The following is a 25,221-nucleotide window of genomic DNA, read 5'->3' on the forward strand; positions in this document are numbered from 1 at the left end:
ACACGCCCCCAACTCGAAAACACAGTGTGGTTTGTACGCTTGGCACGGCATTCCCTGACCATCTCCGCACCTGTGCAAGAGGAGCACCCAGAAAAGGAAGAGTGGGGCAATAAATCAGTATTTTGGCTTCTGAGGCAAATCTTCCAGATAACATTTCGCCTGGAGTAGAGGATCTGCAGAATGCGCTCTATAGCAGGACTTCCTGTTGGCCTGGTTCATAAATAACAAAGGACTAGCTAAAAACAAGTAATGAAACGTTATAATGTAATTCTGCACCAGTGAATGGAGTTATTTACACTTCAATATGTTCTATACTTCAAAAAAACACCTGAAATACAAAATTCTGTCAATTACTCATCCTCATTATTCACATTGCGGCATCTTTGAAGAGACGGTAATTAGGGATGTGCACAGATAGCATTCGGTTAACGCGCCACTATTCGAATACCAAAATCCCTATTCGCTATTCTACACATGATGTCTTCAACCCCACCTGAACTCAATGAGTTCAGACAAACTGTCAGGTTTTCTGGCCAAGTTTGGTTTAGTTTTTCAGGGATAGGGCGATTTAGGGGCTGTTCAAACAAGATTTTGTGTGTGTATGTGCACTGTTTTTCTATATACTGTTAAGACTTACTGAATGGATGTCTTTGACCGTTGCACTGAATCTCACTTTTTGCACAGCATCTCGCTCTCATGCAGGATCGCCACATTTTTAGACACCAAGTGAAAAGAACAGTTAAAAAGGACTTTAATTTTCATAAATGCATCTTGAAACACCTGCGTTATGTTTCATTCATTGTGCTGCGTTCTGAAGTTCAGGTTACAAAAAGGACTCCATGTGACTGTTACACCATTAAACATGTTTCCAGGTTGATTTTCACAGAGCAAAGTTTCAAATCTTGACATACGATAAGACACATTCACGTTCAATAATTAGACAAGTTCAATGTCCTTTCATTTTAAACTATTTAAGCACCCCAAAGAGGATATTTAACCGCAGCAGCGTAACTCCTTGCACATGACAATACTTGCGTTCACTGCCTCATGGAAATGTGAACCTGCCTGGGCAGAGCGCATATACAGGCAGTGACAGTTTAATTATTTCTGTTTGAATTAAATGTGAGATTTTATCATTTGAAGATCTGTGTATTGTGCTATTTAGGCTGATAGCTCACTGTGCACTTTATTTGCTGCTAATTTAAGTAGTGTTTGAGGAAGTTACATAAATGTTCTTTATTCCCATGTCCCAACTCCCAATGAAAAAAAAACAATTCACCGTTCATGAAATCTTAAGGTTAAACCAAATGTTAATACAATAACCATAAATATCCCTAATGGTAAGTATATCCCACACAGCCTAGTTTTTTTATTCATGTCAAAAATCAATGGCATGCACTTTATATAGCCTTTAAAAAGCTCCAAGATAACATCTAATTTTCCGCAATTCATGTTTTTTATCAACTGAAATTTCTTGGAAAGATGTCTTTTTTTGTTAATATTTCTTTGGCAGAACGATCCGAAACACTTTAAACAAAAGTACAACCCATTGAAGAGACTGTAAATCTGTAAACTTCACAGCCTTGTTATCATTCCCACCAAAAATTAAAGATGGCACTACTGTGAATAATGTCCATAGAACACATGAGATGTTAGCCAGAATGACAGCCTCAGCCACCATTTACTGTCATTGCATGGAAAAAATATGCAATGAAAGTGAAGGGTGACTGAGACTAGCTTAATGTCTAACATCTCTTATTGTTTTTCCCAGAATATTGAGAGTCATATGGGTGTGGAACAACCTTTAAATTACAGAATTTTTATTTTTGGGTGAAATATCCCTTTTTAATGGATAAATAATAATAATATCACAAGTGTAATATGTTTCCTGCAACAGCATCATACAGCAGGTCTTTTTAACTGAAGTTGGTGCACAACCACCAATATGAATTCCCTCCATGTTTGATAATTAGACAAAAGTTTAATCTAAGATATTCAGATCTTTTATTGGTTAAATGTCTTTTCACCAAGCGAATCCACAGACCAACATTCACCAAACCTGCATACCTATGCTTACATACATAGTCTCTCACAATCATATAATTATGAAAGGAAGTAAATGAAACACAAAATCTAGTGTGGCTGCACCTTAAGAATCCAAGGAGCAAAATCAAACTTTTCTACATCCTCTGACTGTTGGATTTCTTATTAGAAACCATGATACCCAATGCATTATTCAGCAGATCTCTGGCTACAGGGACAGGGATGTTCTGAAGTTGAATGAACCACAGACTGATGGGCCACAGTAATGAGGCTTCAGAATTTTGGTGAGCTCAAATTTCTCTTTTTCTTACGGTCTTATAATTCTGGCAAAACTTGGTGGACTCACGCTTTTATAGTCTCCAGTGGAATGGATATGGTTCAACAATCATATTCTCTCCTTATGGCCAGAGTCACCTTCCACTATTAACCATTTAGAGAGGTGGAGATACTTGGTTGGGGAGGGGGCAAAGAAAAACATTCCAGCAGCCCCCTTGTAGCCAAAAAGGATATGGTATAATTAGTTCCAGGAGGGTGAGCAGTAGCTGAATGAAGAAAACGGATTGTTTATCCAGAAGAGGAATGGCAAAGCTCTTTTCAAGTTCACGATGTATACGTGAGACTGCTGTGCAGCCAGGCCAGACCTCTCGGCCATGCCAATTCATCTGTAACATACTAAACAGATCATAATCCACACACAATGACCCATATGAGAGGAGGGAGGGCTGCAAACACATTTCCTATTGCCCATTCATAAAATAGAGGAGACAGAAAGCCCAAAAATGTTGGTGTCCTGCCGCTGACTGCAATGGCAGAACCCAATAAAGTCTTGGCATACATCAGGAGATGTAGAGCTCATTCTTTAGCAGACTCTCTGACCCTAAAAAAACAATCTGAATCCTATCTCTGTCTGCTCTCCATTGTGCCTCTCCATTCATTCCACTTTGTCCACTCATCATTCAGGATGTGTGTAATATGACTACAGTTCGAAGAATATGCCTTAAAGGAAAATTCCAGGTTCAATACAAGTTAAGCTCAATCAACAGCATTTGTGGCAAAAGATTGATTTCCACGAAAATTAATTTTGACTCACCCCTTCTTTTCTTAAAAAAATAAATAAATAAATCTGGGTTACAGTGAGGCACTTACAATGGAAGTGAATGGGGCCAATTTTTAAGTGCTAAAATACTCACTTTTCCAAAAGTATAGCCACAAGACATAAACAATATGCATGTAGACAAGATTTTAGGGTGATAAAATAATTTACTAACATTTTCTGTTTGAAGTTATAGCTAATTTTACAGCTTCGTTGCCATGACGATGCAATGTCAACAAACCCTAAAATGACTGTAAAAATTACAATTTAAACAACTTTACAGCTCAAATAACGCGAGTTTTAACAGAAGAATTAACGTAAGTGCATTTTTAAAATTATAAGCTTCACATTTCTGCATTTAAACACTCCAAAAATTGGCCTCATTCACTTCCATTGTAAGTGCCTCACTGTAACCTCAATTTTTGCATTTTTAAAAAAAAAGGAGGGACAAGTCTAAATAATTTTTTGTTATAATCAACATTATGCCACAAATGCCGTCAATTGAGCTTAACTTGTATTGAACCCGGAATATTCCTTTAAGTCCAGAACCACATCAGTCTGTAACACTCACATCAACTGCAAAATTAATCTTAACATTAATATTGATTAATAATTTTTTGAGCACAAATATTACCCACCAATAAAAAAGATCCCACCTAAAAATACAGCTTAAAAACTGGTTTGCTGGTCTTTAAGATGGTCAGTTTAAGATGGTCTCCCAGCCCACCTAGCTGAAAAGTGCCTCAGCTGTTTTCTCCAGCTTGAATAAACTTTTTCTAAAGGGAAAAGATTTGCTGCTTTAAAAAGCTGGTTTATTTGTTTCTCCTGAGGAAAAAATTAATCACACTTCCATGAGAAAAGTTCTTGTTCATTGACAGACTTTGCCCTTGCAAAGTCTACTTAACCTTTGACTCATAATGTTGTAGTTTTCAGGTAAAACTCATTTGTCAGAAAATATAAACTCTTTTGCATTTTAAAATAAAAGTCTACTAACTTTCTGCTTCAACTTTCAAACAAACAATTACTTTTCTTTTAAATTCCTTTAAGACCTTGAGGCTTTTTTCTGCTTTTCCTGTTTCTCTGAGGAAACACGATAACAAAGTATACTTTAGGGCTGAAACGATACGTCGGTGTTATCGTCAACTTCGAAAATAAAAAATTGTCGACAAAACTTTGTTGTCGAATAGTCGTTTGATCTAATTTAACGTAACATGAGATCAGATATGAAACGAATGATGGCGCGTGAGAGCAGCACTGCAGTTCGTGCATGACCGAGGAGAGAAAACACAGCTTACGGTCCAGACTCACTCCAAACTTTCCAAACAGCTTCAGGTGATTTAGATCGTCAGAGCGTCTTTAAAGGAAACACCCCGCCGTTATATCTTTAATGCATCCTTTATTAAAGTTCAAATAATAGGGAAGCAGGTCATGTAAATAAGTACAAACTCCGAAACTGGCATATCAGCGGTCAGCACCACTTCTATGAGTCATGTGAAGTGACCCGATCTGAGGGGGAGAGATTGAAACTGCACCCGGCTGATGTACACTCTGGCGTGAGCACGCTTGTCCCTCGTGCACACTTGCTCCAGTTAGATTATAACATAATAGCTCGCCACGAATCATAATACATACTGTATGTGTTGCAGTGTGTATCTTATCGTGAAGAAAATCGGTGATATGCTGCTCAATTAAAAAGAGAGAGTTTGTTTGTTTTGAGTTAAAGATGAAATTAAAGTTGTTGCTTTGGCTTGTTTTCCAATATGAATATCTAAAACTCCTTTAAAATAAAGTACATTTACTTTAGGAGCTAAACTGCAGAAGAAAAATTTGTTGTCTGAAAATGCTGAATATATTAAATATTTAAATATTTTAAAATATCTAAAAAATCCTTAAAAAAAGATACATTTACCTGAAGCAACATATTAGATATTTAGGCTTGCTTTCAGAAAATGTATCTTGAATATAATTATATTTTGACGTTACTGCATTGGCAGAAGAATAAATAAGTGAAAAAATACACTTATATACAAAATACTCTTATATTTAAGATACATTCTCTGAAAGCAAGTTTAAATATATTATATGTTGTTTATCAGGTAAATGTATCTTGTTTTAAGGATTTTTAGATATTTTTAAATGGAAAACAAGACAAAACACTTGATTACAATATGATTGTTTTTTACTGAATTAAACTGAATAAAAAAAAAAATATTTTTCCTTTAATTCAATTAATGTCATTTAGAGGTATTTTAAAAGATGATTTTGTCCTCTTTATTTTTAGTAAGCACATTAATTACAACCTTTTAATTCAAGGCACAAGCTGAATAATCTTTATGGTTAAGAGCTAATGATTGATCGTTGCAATAATCGCCGAATAGTCGAATAATCGTTCTAATAATTGATAGATTAGTTGATTATCAAAATAATCGTTAGTTGCAGCCCTACTTAGCATCTACAATGCATATTACTCCATTATATATTTGTTTAAGACTAACTGCCATCAATGTGTGAGTGGATCAAGGTTAATGCATGTTTGTGTGGGGAACGTGCCACGTGGGAGTGTGTACCTGCATCACGCACCCATCATGAAAGCACAGCCGAACGCACCTCGGGCATCGGTACCAAGGAAATAGGAAATAAATGTGAACCTTATCAGTTTAGTCCAAAGTGTTCAGCCATAGCCAAATGATCACATCCAAACTCTAAGTCTCTCTCACTGTAGTGCTCTATGAATTAAAGAGATAATTCGGGGTCACATTACGTCTTGGTATGTGGTATACCTCAGCCTTTAAGTTTGACCGTTACAATGCAATTTATTGGTTAAACAATAACATTAAATCAAATGGGCTACGGTAAGCGTTTTAGGGCTTAAATGGACAGATCATTCTCTTTGGGGCAAGTCATTGCATGTGTAGAGGATTTGATGGCTAGAGACGGGTAAACACAAGCACGAGCATTGGTTCAGTTGTTTCTATATGCATGCTGACACATTCATTTAATAATTTCATTTAACCATTTAGCAGACACTTTATCCAAATTGAGAAATGAGAAAAACACATGCAATTTATAATACAGGAGCAAATAATATTAGCAGTACAGCTTGCAAGCTTGCAAAAATTCCCAATCCTGTTTCCTCCTTCTCACCATCATTTCCTGTCCTATTTTTCCTATAAATAAAGGGGCAAAAAAAGAAATTAAAAAACTGTGTGTGTGTCCAAAGATGTTCTGTCCTAGACCTGTCTGGCATGCTGAGTAAAGTCTGAACTTCATCATGTTAGCAAAAGGGCTCAGCCAACACTTGAAGGTAAAGGGTGTTTTGGAAAAGCTCAGTTCACATGTGACTCAAATTACATTCCTGGATGATAGAGTCAGATGGGTTGTGTTTTCCTCCATTACCAATTTACACATTTCTGCATTGAACAAACCATTTCAGCTTGTGCTTCCAAGACACCCCCCCCCCCCACCTTTGCATTATGTTGGAATACATGCAAATATTTTGAACACTTCTATGAAAATGAATTAGAAGATCCAAGAGTATAAAAAAAATACAACAAACATTTGCACTGTACTATAATCAAATCCGTATATTGTCATTTTCTCTTAAACTAACTGCAAATTAAACGTGACACACTTTATGAGCCAGTGTGTGTTCAGCGACCTCGGAATGCTTTGCTTTTCCTCTCTGCCTGAGAAAATTCCATAAGGAATCGGCATACCACAAAGGGTTCATTCTCTCCATATCTTTCCACAGTCATCCTGGTGGCACTTTTAACTGCCTGCGGCTTTACTCCCAAAGCTATCAATCAAAAGTGTCACTTGCGGGCTGATAAACACTGAAAACTTCAGGTTATCTAAAGAATTACTGAATTAAATGTGAGCGCAAACATCTGCACAATCTCCACTTTCATTTGCACACTGGCAACCAACAGATTAAGTTAAACATGATTAACTAAAAAATGTACTTGATTAGATGGATACTGATTCCTAAAGGTGACAGGAGAAGTCTAAACTCTAATATTTGTTCAGCTGTGTTATTTTTGTTTTGTTTTGTTTTTTTGCCTGGTTGTTAGTTACAATCACTGACACCATTTTTAATTAGCAAACATTAAGCAAAATAATACTTAAAATAAAATATAAGAAATATTTTGAATCATGTTATTTTGAGGCATCCCAAACATTTTGACCAAAGCATTTTCATGATTTTCCTGTTATCTTCCAATCGTTTGTGATTAAAAAGAGCAATTTTTAATTAATTAAAAATGTCAGATTTATCAAGCAAAATGTTTGGACAGAATAGAAATTCCCAATACTTTTCCATGACTTAAAGATTTTTTTCCAGGCCTGGAAATTACAATTTTAAAACTCTTCTGGTATTCAGGATTCTCATGACCGTGGGAACCCTATTTTAATTGTATTTTTTATAACATATTCACAGCACAGTAATACATTGAAAAGACATACGCATTTCTATTCTGGGTGGAATGTAAGAGTTTTGAAAGGTATGTGAACGGGCTGTGATGGATTTGACTCTGATGGGCCTCTGATGTGTCATTATTGCAAACAAACTCACCCACTTCCTGGGTCTTCCTCTGGGTCTTTTCTCCCCTGTGGTCTCAGCTTTCTGCAAATGCCAAATATCATGAATTAGTGGTGGCAATTTATCAAAAGCTTTAAAGAAAAAACATTCAGTCACAACATTTATGCAAATTCACTTTCATATATGGACACAGAAGGAAAGGGTGAAATGCTGGGGCTCCATTTCCTTTAATGCTTTTAATGCACAGAGAGTTGTGTCAGGTATATCCGGGCCTCCAACAACGAACTGTCTACATTGCTCAAGTTCCTGGACCGTGTAGAGTAATATTTCACTGAAGGAATCTTATGCCATTCAAGTGTAAATCAGAGCACCATTATCAGCAGAACCACCCAGATAAGGGCCATGACAGACAATTATGGAGTTTCAGTCAGAACAGGTCCAACTTAATGGGTGCACTGAAGTAGAATTAAAGTCTAAGAGCTGAGTACTCAAGTTAAAATAAAACACACTGCTGGACGTTTTTCTAACATCTTTCTTGCTAAAGACTCCATAATCATAAACAAAGGGATTTCCCACTTACAGTGAAAAACAAACTCTTTTCACTCTCACTTAACGTTTCCGCAGTTTGACTTCAGCACATCATCTTACATCCATACTGTTTGGGAGCCCATATTTAATCTGATGGCTGTCTAACTACACCATAGGATCCCTGTAAGAGAGGTCAAAGCCAAAACAGAAGGGTAAGACTTCTCCAACTCTGTGTATTTGATTAAGAATTCCTAACTGACATTTTGCATTGTTCGGGCAACAATCCCGCCACCCTCTGAAAAACGCTACTGAAATAATTTGACAGGTGGAAGCAGGAGAATCTTGCCCTGTGGGCTTGCACAGCGGTGCCTTCCTGCAGCGACTGAAGACAATTAACAAGACGATGCGCCTTTATATCTTATTTATAGGATATAAAGTTTTCTTCTGGTAATGGGCTTTTGTCATGCAGAGCCAAGGAAACCTTATTCAAATCATCAAATATCTATAAATTCTGCAAATAACCTGGGAAGGCAGGTGTCAAAGATATCATGTTTGTTAACAAAGAGCATTCAACTGAGCAAGATACAAATCAATGCTGGTAGTGTGTGTGTGTGTGTGTTTGTCTCTAACACAGTGGTTCTCAAAATGTACAAGATTAACAGCATTTTCTTTCATCTTCATATCACGTAAAAAGTTTTATTTAAAAATACTATGAAAACTGAATGAAAAATTACACTTCACTGAAAAAGAATATGAATGAATGAACATTTGTCACAATGCCAACATTGTTCTGTTATTTTGTGTATAATTTCTGTATTACATAAATACATCAAACATTTTAATTGTGCCTATACACTTTCAAACCATACAAAAACAGAAGGAAAATTAAATAAATAAATAAAAAAGTGATACTGCTGCAGGAGCAGACCCTGGGCATGAACACATTGCAAATCCTCCATTCATCTGCACTTAAATAGCAGAAGATTTTTCTCTCAATGGAGACACTGAGATTTTTGTTTTTTCAGATTTTTTTTTTTTTAAAGATAAAAATAATAATAATAATAGCAAGGATTCATACCTGTGAATGTTTATCCACCTCAGTAGTATCTATAAAAGCATTTTTAAACTCCAGTAAACTTCCAGTAAGGATAAACGACTGTGCTTGGCCCATCCTGGCCAGCGCTGAGAAACGTAACAGGTACTACGTGTCAGCGATAAGACTGAGGGATAAGAGGATGGTTATAGGCTGTCCAAGTTCCAAAAGCACTATACAAGTCGTCCTTAAATCTTGTCCTTATATATATCAATTCTTTTGAAGCCATTCGATAGTGTTGTATGAGGGACCGACCGAAATATCAGTGTTAATTCATCATTTCCCCCATTTGAAACTGGCGCGCAAGACATCTTTGTTTACATAAGCGCAGCTGAGAGCGCACCTGACACTATTACATGCTTTGTGCAGTTTGCGCTGCAGTGCCTGCCAAAAGTTTAAACAAAGAAGGAGAAAAAGCAGGAGCTGTAGAAATTGCGCACATTGATTCTTGCGTGTATTGTCACTATTTTTGCTGAATGTGTTAAAGTGATTTGAGAACGGGTCAGTCTTCCGCGCCCCCCCAACGGGGCGCGCCCCACACTTGCTCTAACCTATTAACAACACCATAACTCATTATAAGGATTACACTAATGTGAGAGAATTCCAGGAAGATAGTTACCGAGGTACAGTATCAGTGGCTCGGTAATGAGGGATCCTGAATCAAGAGAGAATCCTATAAAGCCAGACTCCCCTTTGTTTTGGACACTTTCCCCTCTGGACACTTTATTCCTCGTTTTCTGTTGTTATTATTTTAAATAAACGCCTCTCCGAGGCCTGACACCACACCCACTGTGTCTGTTTCTTGCTCATCCTGCCACACAAGGCTCATATTACCACCTCTCCAACAGACACTGTTTGTTTTGAATACCCCAATGACGCTTCACCGTTCAGCAAAGGCGTGAAGGCCGGCCCCAAGAACGGACACAGATGGAACTCTGGGTCAGCGGTCAGCCAAGTCCGACAAACATTTTTTTTTAAATGTTAGGAAACTGAAAGCCGAGTTTTCAAACAAAAACAGATTAGTGTGGATGTGGACAGAGACTTTTTATCCCGAGATGGACCACTGGTTTTAAAATGAATGGGAGAAACTGGAACTCCCAACAGCCAATGAATGTACAAAGGGAAGTCCCACCATACAAGTTTTTTTTTTTTCTCTCCTCTTTTCTCCCCAATTTGGAATGCCCAATTCCCAATGTGCTCTAAGTCATCGTGGTGGCATAGTGACTCACCTCTATCTGGGTGGTGGAGGACGAATCTTAGTTGCCTCCGCGTCTGAGACCGTCAATCCGCGCATGTTATCATGTGGCTTGTTGAGTGCGTTACCGCGGAGATATAGCGCGTGTGGAGGCTTCACGCTATTCTCCACGGCATCCACGCACAACTCACCACTTGGCCCACCAAGAGCGAAAACCACATTATGGCGACCACAAGGAGGTTACCCCATGTGACTCTACCCTCCCTAGCAACCTGGCCGATTTGGTTGCTTAGGAGACCTGGCTGGAGTCACTCAGCACGCCCTGGATTTGTGACTAGTGACAAGTTTTTTAGCGTTATCTAGGCTAAAGAACAACAATGTATGATACCATTGTTCTCAGATTTTACTGCTGATTTGAAATATCTTCTTTGATCGTAACCAACTTTTTTGGAGATTTCGGTTTTTCCCCATTCAAGTAGATAGGACCATGCCGCTTACATAGAAAATAGTTGACCAGCCTGCCCGGGAGAGTTCCAGAGATGGCCGCCGAGTGAATTGACTTGCTTTGAAATGGACTTTGATGTGGTCTAATATGTTTTGGTTGAAAACTCTGGAAAACAATGATAGGAAACGGGAAACAAAGTAAGCAGTACTAGAGAGTTTTCGAAAGTCTCCATTTCCAGTTCCAGTGTGGATGAGAGGCATACACGCAGCTAAATCAATGCGCTTTCAACCAAAAATGTATTAGTGTGGACGTGACCTAAAGTTGGCTATTGGATTTACAGTAGAATGTTGGAAACATAACTGTTATTTTCACACAGACCCAACAAACACCAACAGGGTTTTCACACTTAGAAGCCGTTCAGAAACATTCTTGCGTCCCCCGTGCTGTTTTCATTGATGTCTTGAATATGTGCACCGTGTCTTGCTGTTTTTTTTTGAGAGGAAGCTGCGTGTTTTTAAGACAATGTGTCACATTAAAAACAACTTCAACTTTTTTAAAACGTGTCTCGTGACATCTGTGTTCTGTTCAGTTCGTTGTGCTGCATGCGTCTAGCTTTTTTTTTTTAGCATAAGAACTCATTTGGTCTGAACAGTCCCTTATCTAGAGAGCAGAGTGGCCAATTGCAGATATATTGCCAATTTCAACACTTATTTGATCACTTATTTTACATGATATTTACTAAATATTTACTTAAAATAACAAGTTAACAAGTTTTTAGAACAGACAGAAGAGGGAACTACAATTTATTTTTAATCCGTCAAAAGGACAAGATTATTGGCTAATAATCTCAAAAAGGCCAAATATAGCTCGGATGGACATAATTAGGTTTCCCTTAATTCTATGATCTAAAGTAAGAAATAGATTTTTGAGTTTCTTGAGTTTCTGTGTAGTGACTTAGCGAGTTTTCAAAGAGATACAACCCCTTTAACCTCATTCTCTCTATCTCTTTTACGTCTTAGTCTTTATTCTCAGTGTCTCTGTCTGTCTTTCTTGGGCCAATCAGTGTCTCCCTGCCCTCAGTTCTCTGTTGGGGATGCTGCATTTTTAATCAGGAGATTTAATGGTCTGCAAGCTGACACCCTGATCAATTAATCATGTCTGTGTTTGCATGTCTTGTCCAGCCAAGTCCCGTGTCCATTGCAGATACAGGCCTGGCCGCTCCCTGTCCTCTGCGACACCAAGACATCCTGGCATGCGAGTGAGGCCCGGTACAAGGCCATCTCTCATTAAGGTAAGGGAGGGCAGTCTCGCCTCTTGCCAAATGCACTTTTGCAAATGGCCAGTTTAAAATTAGCCCTCTGGTGCCCTGTATCAAGTTCCAACAATGATAAGTCAACAGAAAATGTTCCAGTTTGTCATTAGGGGCGCTTTATTGACGAAACGATCAGAGGAGGGAGAAAACTGTCAGATTATATCTGTTGACAGGCACAGCTGTGTTAATCGCCATCGAGGAATATCCTGACACATTTAGTCTGATTTAGGCTGAATAGGTCATTTGATACCATTTCTGTCAGATCTTTGGTGCAATTGAGGGCTGACAACTGTGGAATTTGTAAAGTGCAAATTAAAGAAATATTCTGTATTTAATACAAGTTAAGCTCAGTTGACAGCATCATTGCTGAATCGCACTTACAATGGAAGTGAATGGGGCCAGTACATAGACATTAAAATATACACATTTTCAAAAGTATAACCACAAGATATAAATGTTTTAACATGGTTTTAGTGCAATAAAATTGTTTACCAACCTTATCGGTGTGAATTTTGTTGTCATGATGACACCAGCAAACTCTGTAATCTCGTAAACATCTTAATGATGGTGCATCTCTGATCACAACAAAATCATGTTAAAACCTATAATGTTTATGTCTTGTGGTGATACTTTTGAAACAGTGGGTCTGTTCCAAAACCTTAGTGAGCTGCCTTGCTGTCTCCTGCCTATTTAGGGTACATCCTAATTTAAATGGAGCCTCATAAGAGAGCAATTTGGAACACTCTACATAGGCGGCATCTCCAAGCTTCATCCAAATAGCGTTCCTCAAGCTCAGCGCACAGAAGACTTCATTCCCAACTGATTTCACTACAGGTGAAGTGAGAGGAACGATGCGATACTCTAGTGAGCATAAATATGCATAGCACACATACACATTTTGGGTAAAATAGTCTGTTTTCTATCATATGTAAAAAAAAAATATCAATAGTTCTCAATATTGAATGGATTATAAGTATATTTATAATGGAAATTTCTCTCGCTTTGTCTGCCAACCTGGGATTGAAGGATATATAAAGTATGATGATACCTTAGAATCTGGTCAAAAAGAGATATCTAAGGCGGCAGACTTTTCGTACAGCATTCGGGAGAGCGCATATGATGTCTCCACCATCTCTCTAGGTTTTGGAACTGACCCAGTGTTACCCCACGTGTAAATAAATGAACACAATTAACACAGTGTATGTTTTTTTATACTTCCCGAAACTTGGGTTGGGAGAAAGATATCTCGAGTTGTTCCTGGCAGGCTACTCCACAGGTTCGATATGGTTAGGAATAGGGTGGGGGCGAGGTTATTGCATCTGCTGCCTGCCAGGAACAAACCCAGGCACCTTTGTACAATGGGTGAAACTTCACTATTGTTTTTCCCCACTTTCTGTGGCTAAACTGGGCGAATCTGCCCATTTGATCCCGTTATTAAAAAAAGTACACTGGTAAATGCCAGAAGATTTTGTCTAACTAATTAAAGCATGTCCACTGATTTTATGGCATGCACACATATATTTGTATCAAACATTAATGCATTAATATATTTTGACCGCAAAACTGCATAACTGACCGTTGTCCCTGGCCACCAATTTCCAACATAGCTTTACTCATATTTCATGTCTCTCACATTACTATTCAGTCTTTTTCTTGTCTTATATTAAACTCCAAGTCCAAGTGAATATTCCAAGTACGTTTATTTATTTATGTGCCAAGTAGCCATGCAACAAGCGAGTGCTGATCACACTGTTGGGATTTATTTTATGATAACTGGCTGATTGTACTTTATGCTTTACGCATTAACGCATCTTGATTGAACAAACCTGGAGGTAACTGTTTATTTGTTGTATTGTCTCAAGACAATTCCAGTTTGTCTATTCATTCTGGTTCATGAGTATGCAGTTTCTTAGGATAGTTTCACATCTCAACAGCTGACCAGGTAAACTCTGATGGGAGTTCCATTTTCAAAATAAAATCAGCATGTTTCTCTGCATACAGTACATTATCTACAGTATAACTGCCCTTTACCATTTAAGAGCAAGTGCAGCATCTGCCTGTGAGTGAGCTTAAGAGCTTTTAAACAGAGGACCTAACACTCCATCCTCTTACGGAGGTCTTTAAAGTGGTAGGAGACACTAAAGCTGACTGATTCCAGGTTTGGACGGATTCTTGTGCAAAGTGTCTCTAGTGAAGTGCCTCACCAATTTTAACTCCTTTCATCTCAGTAGATTTATCAGTCTACTGTATATCATAACAATGCCAAAAGAAATGAAACAGGATTACGCTGGCAGAAAAGTGCCCGAAAGTTTCAAAGCAACCCTGTGACTGTTTACAGCTGTAAATTAATGCTAAAGAGAGGGGTATGAGCCGTCAGCAACTTATTAACACAGACTAATTCAACAAATTTCAGCTCTCCTCAATGGCTTGGAGATGAGAATTACTAGTAACACTTTTAAAACTCGAATGCAGTGTCAGTTGGGGGGTGGAGGGGACTTCCCACAAACATATGCCAGACTAGACCACACACACAGGAGTGAGCGAGGCAGAAATGTTAGTGACTTCATCACGAAACACTCTCCAGAACAACCCCTCTTTAAAGGCATTCCCAATACATAAACAGAATTCTGCAATTCGAATTGCCGACAGTCACATTCAGCTAAACTGCTGTGCGCCAGCTAAATCTTCTGTGATGCTGCAATTTGCTTTTCTGTTTACATGGGCATTAGCAAGAAATGGGAACAGACTTCTTTTGGCAATATGCAACAGAACATGCTCTATACTCCCTGTGCATGCATGAGTGTGTATATATGTATGCACGTCTGCATGTTTGTGGTTCTCTCACATATGCATGGTAATTTGCCATGGGGAGACAGAGTATTTATGTGTGCGAGCATGTGTGTGTGTGTGTAGAACTCACTATTACTTTTGGGTGTTTAGGTCAGCAGGGGGGAGCTTAACGTTTACTGCTGTGCTGAAGCTCAAAGTGATGTGCTCAGGTCACTATGGTTGGGCCTGGGTGTTCCACCTACCCATTCACACAGGCGACATTGGCATTTTGTGATTAACTCATCAAGGAGGCAGTCCCCCACATTCACTTACACATAGACTGTCCTGGATGTTGACACACATCACATGTCTTTAAAGAAATGTTTTAGGTTCAATACAAATTAAGCTCAATTGACAGCATGTTGATTACCACAAAATTTAATTTTGACTTGTCCTTCCTTTTCTTTAAGAAAGGCAAAAATCGTGGTTACAGTGAGGCACTTACAATGGAAGTAAATAGGGCAAAGCCGTAAACGTAAAAATACTCACCGTTTCAAAAGTATAGCCACAAGATGAAAACAATGTGCACATAAACATGATTTTAGTGTGATAAGAATCCTTCACTAACCTTTTCTGGGCGAAGTTATAACCAATTTTACAACTTCGTTGACATGACGCTGTGAACCCTGTTATTCCAGTACACAACTTTTAAACAACTTAGCAGCTCAAATAATACACAAGTTTTAACAGCAGTTAAAATCATAAGCTTCGCATTTCTACCTTTAAACCCTCCAAACATTGGCCCCATTCACTTCCATTGTAAGTGCCACACTGTAACCATAATTTTTGCTTTTTTAAAGAAAAGGAGGGATGAGATTAAAAAAAAAATACAAAATACTTTTTTTTTTTTTTTTTTTTGGTAATCAACATAATGCCACAAATGCTGTTGATTGAGCTTAACTCCTATTGAACCCAGAATTTTCCACACATTCCTGATAAGTGATTCATAAAAACTGCAAGAGCATTTTTTTCCTCAATTAATACGCCTGAGGTTAAAACCAACACGAAATGGTGTTCATAACCCATTGTACTTGAGTAATATGATGTTTCAGAGTGAAAAAGGGTATACAATAAGAAAAACATATGTAGGGCGGGACTTATTTTATACATCGGGAATTGATTGGATTTTGAAAAGTTGTCTCTGTATGACAGATTGTTTAAGGGGAGGGGTTTAAAAATAAGAAGGCTTGATGATGTCAACCGAAAAAGAAAGAAGTTTCAGAGACGGAGCAAGCTATTACAGTTTGATCTAAGAATACTAAGACATTTTTTGTTCTTTAAAATAACATGCAATGAAGAATCTTTCAAAGTAAGACCAGGAATGTGTAATAAGAAAATAGAAGAAATTGTGAAATCATGCTGAATAATATTCCTTATCCTATGAAGGTGTTGTTGTTAATAGTACAATAATTATAATGAGAAGGTTAAGAAAACACAAAGAAAGTGCAGTTAAAAAAATTATTAGACAGACAGACAAAAGTCGAAATTGAGTCAATTAAAATCACTTATGGCAATTAAACTTGATGGGATACAAGTAAAGATCTGGTGTTGATAATGTCATAAATATAGCAGCAGGGTTACGAAAACACACAAACAATATGTGTCTTTCTGTTAAATTTTCAACAGAGCTGAATGAGTTGCTACAAAATGTGGCGAGTGTCTGTGTGTGCAAGCACATGTGTGAGTGTGTTTGTAACTGTTGTGGTGTGCAGAAAGCAGTCTGGTTTCTTACCTTCTGCGCTGCTTTGGAGGGGCCCTTGTTCTTGCTTCCTTTGGGGCGTCCCCTCGGCCGTTTGGGGACAGGCTCTCCTGTGGGTTCCTGAGGAGGAAAGGAGGTGAATGCAGGCCGTAAGGTCAGGAAAAAAGCCACGGCCTAACACCGGCCCCCCCTCAACCATCACCATGCTGCACCCTCCCCCCACTCACACAGGACAGAGTCCCTTTCAACCATGCACACAGTTACTGGTGGTCTCCCATTCACTTGTGCTTTACGAGTGAAGACCAAAGGAATGGACAAAGGTTGTGTGTGCCTATGTGTGTGCACACAGGAAAAACAATACGCAAAATTAATACCTGCACAGGCAACAATAATAATTAACATGTAATACACAAAAATGTATAATGCAAAGAAAATGTGTTGGAATAAAATGTATGTAATTTCCAGGTGGTTTAAAAATTGGATAGGGTGAAAAATAAAAAGCATGCACATATTTTTCTTGCATTAAATAACATCACCTTTTACTACATGTCTATATATATTTTTATGGCAGGAAATACCACGGTAATAATAACGTGATAACATAAATCTGAATGTTCAGAAAACCCTTTTTATAAACCACATGAATTTTGAATTTAAAATTAACAAATAAAATGTAAACTATATATTTTAAAATGTAATATGTCCATTTTAGAGTCCTCTTTGTTCTGTAGCAAAAGATTGTGACATTTGTGTAAAATACATTAGTTGATTGTGTGATTTTATTTTTTAACCCAACTCATCCTGGTGTATACTTGCAAGATGATGTATTAGAGTGACTCATTAGTGAATTATTTGAGATAGTGAATCACATCCTCTAAAGCATCAACCCACTCAACACAAACATTTTGAAGGATGTGGTCATGACAAAACAGTTAGATGTTCGGTTGCATTACATTTTAATTGTATGCTGCTTGTTGTTATAGTAACCATTGCACACACTGACCTATTCAAAAGAAGTATTGTTATTATCAACACAACATCAGAGGTCTTGGTCACAGCACATAAATATATAGAGTAAATGATAAACAATGCAACCTGCACGGAGAAATAAAAACAAAGTAACAAGCAATTGTGTTGAAAATCAGCTTCGCGTGTTTTGTAATTTGCGCGTGCAAACAGCCGAAAATCACTGGTGGGCTATGCATCATTTACTAAACCCTATTATCTTCTGTCGATTTGTTGACAATTCATTAGCAAACGTCAAATTTGGTTTGGAGAGCTGAAATGTTTTGAAACATTTTTCAAAATCACAAAGAAAATATTTTAGATCTCATCACAACAACAACAACAACAACAACAACAACAACACTGCACGCAAGTTTTAGAGCGGAGTACCCTATAGCGCGCGCTGTACATTCAGTCAGTCCGTAGACATTCTTCACAAGAGAAACTCAAACTTTAAAATGCATAAAACACAAGAAAATTAAATAATTCGGTCTAACTTCACCTCATTAATTTGTTCACATTCAAACATGACTACAGCCATTCTTGAATATACAAAAATAAACACTAAACATAAACAGGCAGTAAAGTATAGTCTAAAGCACATTCAGTCGCGAACACACTGACCTGTTGCGGTTTCCTCGGTCTGCCCGGACCCCTCTTCGGTGGCTCGGCCGGGGCGGGCTCGGGCTGCTCCTGCGATCCTGAAGCTTCGCCGGCGGCTTCCTCACCGCGCGCGCTCATCATGCGTGTGCGAGTTTTTTTTTTTACCAAACAAAAGTCAGCTCGAGCGCTCAGTCAGTCAGTGAAGTCGCGCTCACCGGACGTCCTGCTGCTGAAATCCGCGCTGAATCAGAATAAGCAGCACGCGCTTATAAAAACAATGCAAAGGGATGCCAAATGTGAAAATTAAATGCGCGCCTTTCGCCGTATTGTGAGAAGCACGTGCTGCCTCTTGGTTGAAATTTTGGCAAACACATGCACAGGAAAAAAAAAAAATCTCTTTAGATTCGGGCGGGGATGGCTTTCAGTAATAAAATAAGCCAATTGGTGATCGATTGGAATTTCAGTCACCCTCTGTGCAAACGAGAGGGAACTTGTGACAGTGCCCTGTCAAATCCACGCTACTGGTGCGGGCGATTCAAGAATTTGCGGGGAAAGACTTTCTACGCGGATTGGTTTAAGCAAAAAATTGTTTCCATTTTAAATGCATCCCTGCTGCCCACACGGAAATAGTAATTTCAGCGATTGGGGATGAGGATGAGGTATATACATTAAAAAGAGAGAGAGAGAGAGAGAGAGAGAGACAGAGAGAGAAAGAAAGAGAGAGAGAGAGACGAAAATCACTTTTCCCGTGGGTGGATAACACAAGGAGAGAGGGAGGGGGCACGAGAGGCGCAAAGACAGAGAGAGAGAGAGAGAGAGAAATTGGACAACAGCCAGAAAAAACATGAGAAATACTGCGACGCTAAGAGGAGAGACCACATTGAGACGAACTCACGTGTCCAGCACCATTCATGTAACTGGCGACACTCCAGAGAAGTTTAAAGAGACATCACATTTCATAGACTGTTTATATTTTTGTTTGTTTAGATGAATGGAATCAATCCACCAACTTCTTCACCTAATTTAATTCAATATGTGGTCAATTACGCCGTTCATTCATTAAAAAAGTTTGACACAAAGACATGACTAGCATTTTTTAGAAATATGTTGAAAATGATGTACACTCACATTAGATCAAGACTCCAGTCATATCAGTAACCCAATAAAAGCAGTTTCAATTTAAATGGATCGGGTCGCCCCTCACGGCGCTGCCATGTTGACGGCACATGACACTGTGTCATGCAATTGACCGAGTTATTACCATTAATAATGACAATAATAATAACATGTTTTACTTAATATAGCGCTTTCAGCCAATGGCTGAAAGTATGGCGTATATGGGGTTTTCATGGGCATGGATTATGATAATTGTGAATGAAAGTGCGTACTCCCCCTACTAACATACTCATATTTAACGAACAAATCTGAGGTGTTTGCAGTGTTTGTGAATCCAGAATAAAGTTTTTGGGAGGGTCCATTTTACATGTAAATCTCTCCTAATTTACTCATATACAGTACTTACCAAAGTTTCATGAATGAGGCGCATTGAGTGCAAATGGAAAGATAAAATGTCCCTGTTGGAATGATGAAACAAACCGCTACTACCTGCAGCTCTCATGGCGCGGATCACAGATGAAAGGCGCAACGTCTAAGGTCAAGCACAAGCGCAAGGCGATATTCAGCCGGCAGTGAGATTGCGAGTCTCGGTAGCTCGTCCAGCTCAGCACAGTCCAGCTCGGCCCATTGAACATAGGGGCCATGGTTTGTTCCTTGCAGGCAGCAGATGCCCTAACCCCGCCTCCACCCTAATCCAAACCATTTCTACCTGGAACAACGGATGACACCTTTCCCCCATGGCGAGAAACTTACTGAGTGCACCTTTAAGGATTACAAAACGGATAGTTCTGGCTCTGGATGCACTCCCTGGCAGCTATTTTCTATGAACTCCAGGGGCATAAAAGTACAGCTCCTATCTACTTGAATGGGGAAATACCATAATCTCCAATGGTTGGTCAAGATGATGATCAAAAAACATATTTCAAATCAGCAAAAAAAATTTGACAGTAACAGTATCAGTAGAAGGAATTGTTGTGCTCAAACAAGACTTGTATAATTTCAGGTGCGTAGAGACAAAAAAAAAAAAAAAAAATGTTTATACAAAAGCATGTATCCTGAAGCACTGACTAAAGCTATGGGCTGAAACTTTTGTTCGCTGGTCTGTTTTTAACTTACACTCTGCACTTTTTCACTAAGCAAGTCTACAATAAAAAAATATATATATTTTTGCTAGACTTTTTTTTGTGTGTGTGTTTTTCATTCAGTGTACGGACAACTTCTCTTGTGGATTTTCAATAATGGTATCACAAATTGTGCTTCTTTAGCTCAGATCACGCTAAACAAAACACCATTTTTCAGGCTGGTCCAGTTAATACGCATGTGTGTTCTCGAGATGACTGACAGGCAATGTCTGTATCTAAAAAGAGATTGGCTCTTTTACCTGTAAGGCGGGACTTCATTTTCTACATCCGCCATATTGGGCGTTCCAATTTCTCCAATTTATTTTAATACAAGTGGTCCATCTTGGGATAAACACACTCTGGCTTAATTCAAGATTTTACTGTGCAGCATCCATGAATGACCATTATGTTTGTTATTGTTTACTGTCAAGGGTGACAATTAATGATTTTTCTTAAACATTTTAATAAACATTTGTGTACTTAATATTTGCATTATGTGGTAACCATTTTATATATACACAGGTAAGCAATAAGGCACTCGAGGCTGTGCCATTTTTTGAAGGGGTTCAGCCGTGACTACATTTACAATATAGCACGACTTTTCATAAACAATTGCTTAAATATAATTTCTTTTGAATTTAGTTGATGCAGTTTAGGCAATTTTTTAAAGCCAGAACTTTGCCATTCAAACCAAATGCATTTGGTTCAAGTCCCTCGCGAGCATGGCTTGTTACCAACTACGCGCATGTGCATTAAAGTTTGTATGCCTCTCAAAAGTGTGCGTTGTTACTGAAAAGTGAAGCTGCTGTTTTTTGTCCCTCAAGGCCGTGAGCACAAGCAGCCCGACCTCCAACAGCCACGTGTCTTTGAAGTTTTCCGCGCATCGACGTGGAGTGAGATCAATTACACAAGAACAACAGTGACAAAGAATAAACTGCTTTACGTGGAGGGCCTTTCCCACGATCTGACCGAGCCTGCTCGACAAACGGGGGGAGAATGGAAAAGTCCTCCCTTACCCTCTCCAACTCAACACAGTTGTGTCAGAGATGGGCTTTATAACCAAGAGCTTGAGGATCTTTAACTCCAAACGATACACACACACACACAAACACACACACGTTGGTGCAGCTATCATTATGAAGACTCTCTATAGATATAATTATTTTTATTCTGTACGATCTATAGATTCTATCCCCTAACCATAACCCTACCCCTAAACCTAACCCTCACAAAAAACTTTTGAAAACTGCATTTTTACATTTTCAATAAAACATTGTTTAGTATGTTTTTAAGTGATTTAAATTATGGGGACACTAGAAATGTCCTCATAAACCACAGTTATAGCATAATACCCTTGTAATTACCAGTTTGTAACCTAAAAAAAAATAAACCACTTAAACCTGCCCACACACACACACACACACACACACACACACACATGTATCACTTTACACTAAGATTCTACATCTTAACATTAGTTAATGCATTAAGTATGAACAACAATTAAGTCATTTTTTACTGCATTCATTATTCTTGGTTAATATTAATTTAAATATAGCCTACTATTGCTCATTGTTAATTCATTATGCATACTAATCAAAAATCAAATCAAATCACTTTTATTGTCACACAGCCATATACACAAGTGCAATAGTGCGTGAAATTCTTGGGTGCAGTTCCGATCAACATATCAGTCGTGACAGTGATGAGACATATACCAGTTTACAATAAACATCAGATTTACACAACACAATTTAAAGTCTAATATACACATAATTACACACAACACAATATACAAATAATAACATACACTGTACAGTATACAATACACACAATATAGATACACATTAATCAATAAAAAAGTATATATAGTGTATACAGAATGTACAGTAGGTTGTATTGTACTGTATTGACATTCAGGCTGTCAGTTGATAGTAAGTTGTTAAGAGAGAATATAATATAATAATAATATATTATGTACTACTGTTAACCTATAGCTTTGAACTTTATATGGTTATATTGTATGTGTTGAAATCAACATTAACCAAAATTAATAAGTGCTGTAAATGTATTGTTCACTAACAGTTGATGTTAACTAATGTAATTAACTAATGATAACAAGTACAACCTTATTGTAACCTTAAGTTTTATATATAAAATTCATATATAAAAATTATATAAATATCATGTAAACCATAATTGCATTGTGTAATGTAATAAGTTCTAATGGATACTCTTATATAGAGAAATTGAACATTTTGTAGAATTTTTGTTGCACTTTACATTATGCTTTTCTGCCTAATCTTCCTCAGTATACAGGCCCAAACAAAATTATGATATAGGCCTATGGCAATATTTGCAAAACAAATATATGTTCACATATGGTTTTTCACCAACATATACTGTAAATAAAAAGGCATACTTGTACATCCATACAATACATATTTTTAAATACTACTACTAATATATATATATATATATATATATATATATATATATATATATATATATATATATATATATATATATATATATATATACACACACACACACACACACACACACACACACACACATATACATACATACACACATACATACATACATACATAGAGTATATATATGGCTATATATTAGATTTCTGGATGGGGGAATTGAACATGTTTGTAGAATGTGCTGCAGAAGAAGCGCCTTTCTTGTTAAAGAGAGTGGTTAATTTGTCATTGGTATTCAGTTCATTCATAAAAAAAAAAAATAAAAAAAAACAGCTCTCAGACCCCCAAAGAAGGTGGAGGGGAGGAATTTCAGACCACTCCCCCGCAGACAGAGCGGCGTCAGGACCGCCAGCAAATGAAACGAATACGATCAATAGCCCCAGCCGCAAATTACTGCCCAAAGTACTACCAAGATCGATTACGGCCAACTTCAAACTTTTGTCAGAACATGGAGACATATGACTTGAATGTATACATATGATTGTACAAAATGCGCTTCGCTGTACCTTTGCAAGATTCAAGACTGGTAAAAACCTTTCCATTGCCAAAGCATTAGTGAATAATTATAGGCCCATAGACTGTATATAATTTTTTATATACAGTTTTATTATTTATACTGTATCCACACACACACACACACACACACGCACACGCATGTAGGCAACACAAAATGTAATTAAGTCAAACTTTAGCTTTTTAAAAGGCACATGTTTGTATTTTACATTGGATAATGTTTACTATGTTTAAATATATATATATATATATATATATATATATATATATATATATATATATATATATATATATATATATATATATTATAATTTATTTTTTTACTATTAAAAGTAGTGCCTGAAGTGGTAAAATCACAAGAATGCAGCCAAAATGTGAGGGGAAATAAAATGCTCACAGGGTGTAAAAAGTAGGAGCATGGGCATTTCAAAGACATTCTTTGGGTTGGACACAGATTCCTTTTTTTTCTCTCTCTCCCTCGGACAGTGGAGGGGAATGCGCTAGGCAAGTTGTGGGAGAACTCGTCCACCACGGCACACTAAAAAGATTTGAGACCAACCACAGCCCCTTTGCCACCCGATGTCAATTTTAACTGTTTCACCCCCAGACAGCCTCAAAGCAGCAACCACATATGCAATACATTTATGAAAGCCGGCTGCCAGGGGCCTACAGCTTCACATCAGGCAAACTCTTAAAGCATTTTCCTCTTTTCATCAGTCTTATAGCTGCATAAGTAGTGGTATGAGGAAAAAATGAAATGAAAATTTTCAATGTTCATGGGTCCTCTTATCAAAACTTGTGAAGTAGCAATAAGAGGCAATTCTTATATTTGCTATTACTAGCTCTCTTAAAAACAGATTTTCACAGTTCATTGGTTGGTTGTTGTATGACGCCATTGAAAATAAAATAAATACAGTAAGCAGAAAAAATAAACTGGATCCAGATGATCAGCCATGTACGACTGTTTGAGAAGCAAGCAGGCGCATAACCACACAGTCAAACTGCCTGTTTGGTCACTTAGGAATGCACTATCTAGGGTCAGTCACCCTGTCGGTGGGTTAAAGGTGACGTGGGGCCATAAAGACAAATTATCAGGCCAAGTTGCCTCTCCCATTACCTCCCTTCTGAAGTGATATGGACGTCTGGCCAGCTCCCAGGCCACCTTGGAGAGACAGGGAGGCAATGTGTGCATGCTCACACAAAACTCCCACCTCACTGAACCTGAGTTCCTTGTGAACAGCAGGGTCCGCTGGTCTATACATAGTCTCCAGGCTCTTGCGTCCCTTATGTAGCAGCATGGAAAAGGCGATGGAAATGGACCTCAGTGAGCTCATGCGCTAGTTTGGGAAGCACTTCAAGAGGAAAGCAAGTACAATGTGGTGTCACAAGGTCAATAAATGATGCTGATCCAGGAGAACACTTGCATGTCTCCATGTTAAGGGGCTTCAGCTCAAGGGAGCCTTTCTTAGACACGCAACAGAGTGGGTTGGTTTAGAATTAGTGTGAATATTTTGTCATTAATCTACCACAACCCACTTTTGACCACACTGATGTTTAATTAGGTATCACTTCTTAACCTATCATTGTCATCATG

General features: G+C 37.9%; 1 protein-coding gene across 1 annotated transcript in view; it reads right to left on the reverse strand.

The window, feature by feature from the left end:
• The window catches only part of LOC127436958 (high mobility group protein HMGI-C-like), a 45,121-nt gene extending 26,086 nt beyond the window's left edge, over window positions 1–19,035 (reverse strand). Inside the window, exons 1-3 of the mRNA XM_051691505.1 lie at window positions 18,404–19,035; window positions 16,808–16,894; window positions 7,707–7,757 (exon numbers count right to left, since the gene is read on the reverse strand). Of these exons, the coding sequence (XP_051547465.1) occupies window positions 7,707–7,757; window positions 16,808–16,894; window positions 18,404–18,523 (258 nt within the window). The 5' untranslated portion in view covers window positions 18,524–19,035. The remainder of the gene's footprint in view (window positions 1–7,706; window positions 7,758–16,807; window positions 16,895–18,403) is intronic.
• Window positions 19,036–25,221: the final 6,186 nt, after the last annotated feature.

The sequence above is a fragment of the Myxocyprinus asiaticus genome, chromosome 47 (assembly GCF_019703515.2).
Source record: "Myxocyprinus asiaticus isolate MX2 ecotype Aquarium Trade chromosome 47, UBuf_Myxa_2, whole genome shotgun sequence".
In the NCBI taxonomy this organism is placed as follows: Eukaryota; Metazoa; Chordata; class Actinopteri; order Cypriniformes; family Catostomidae; genus Myxocyprinus; species Myxocyprinus asiaticus.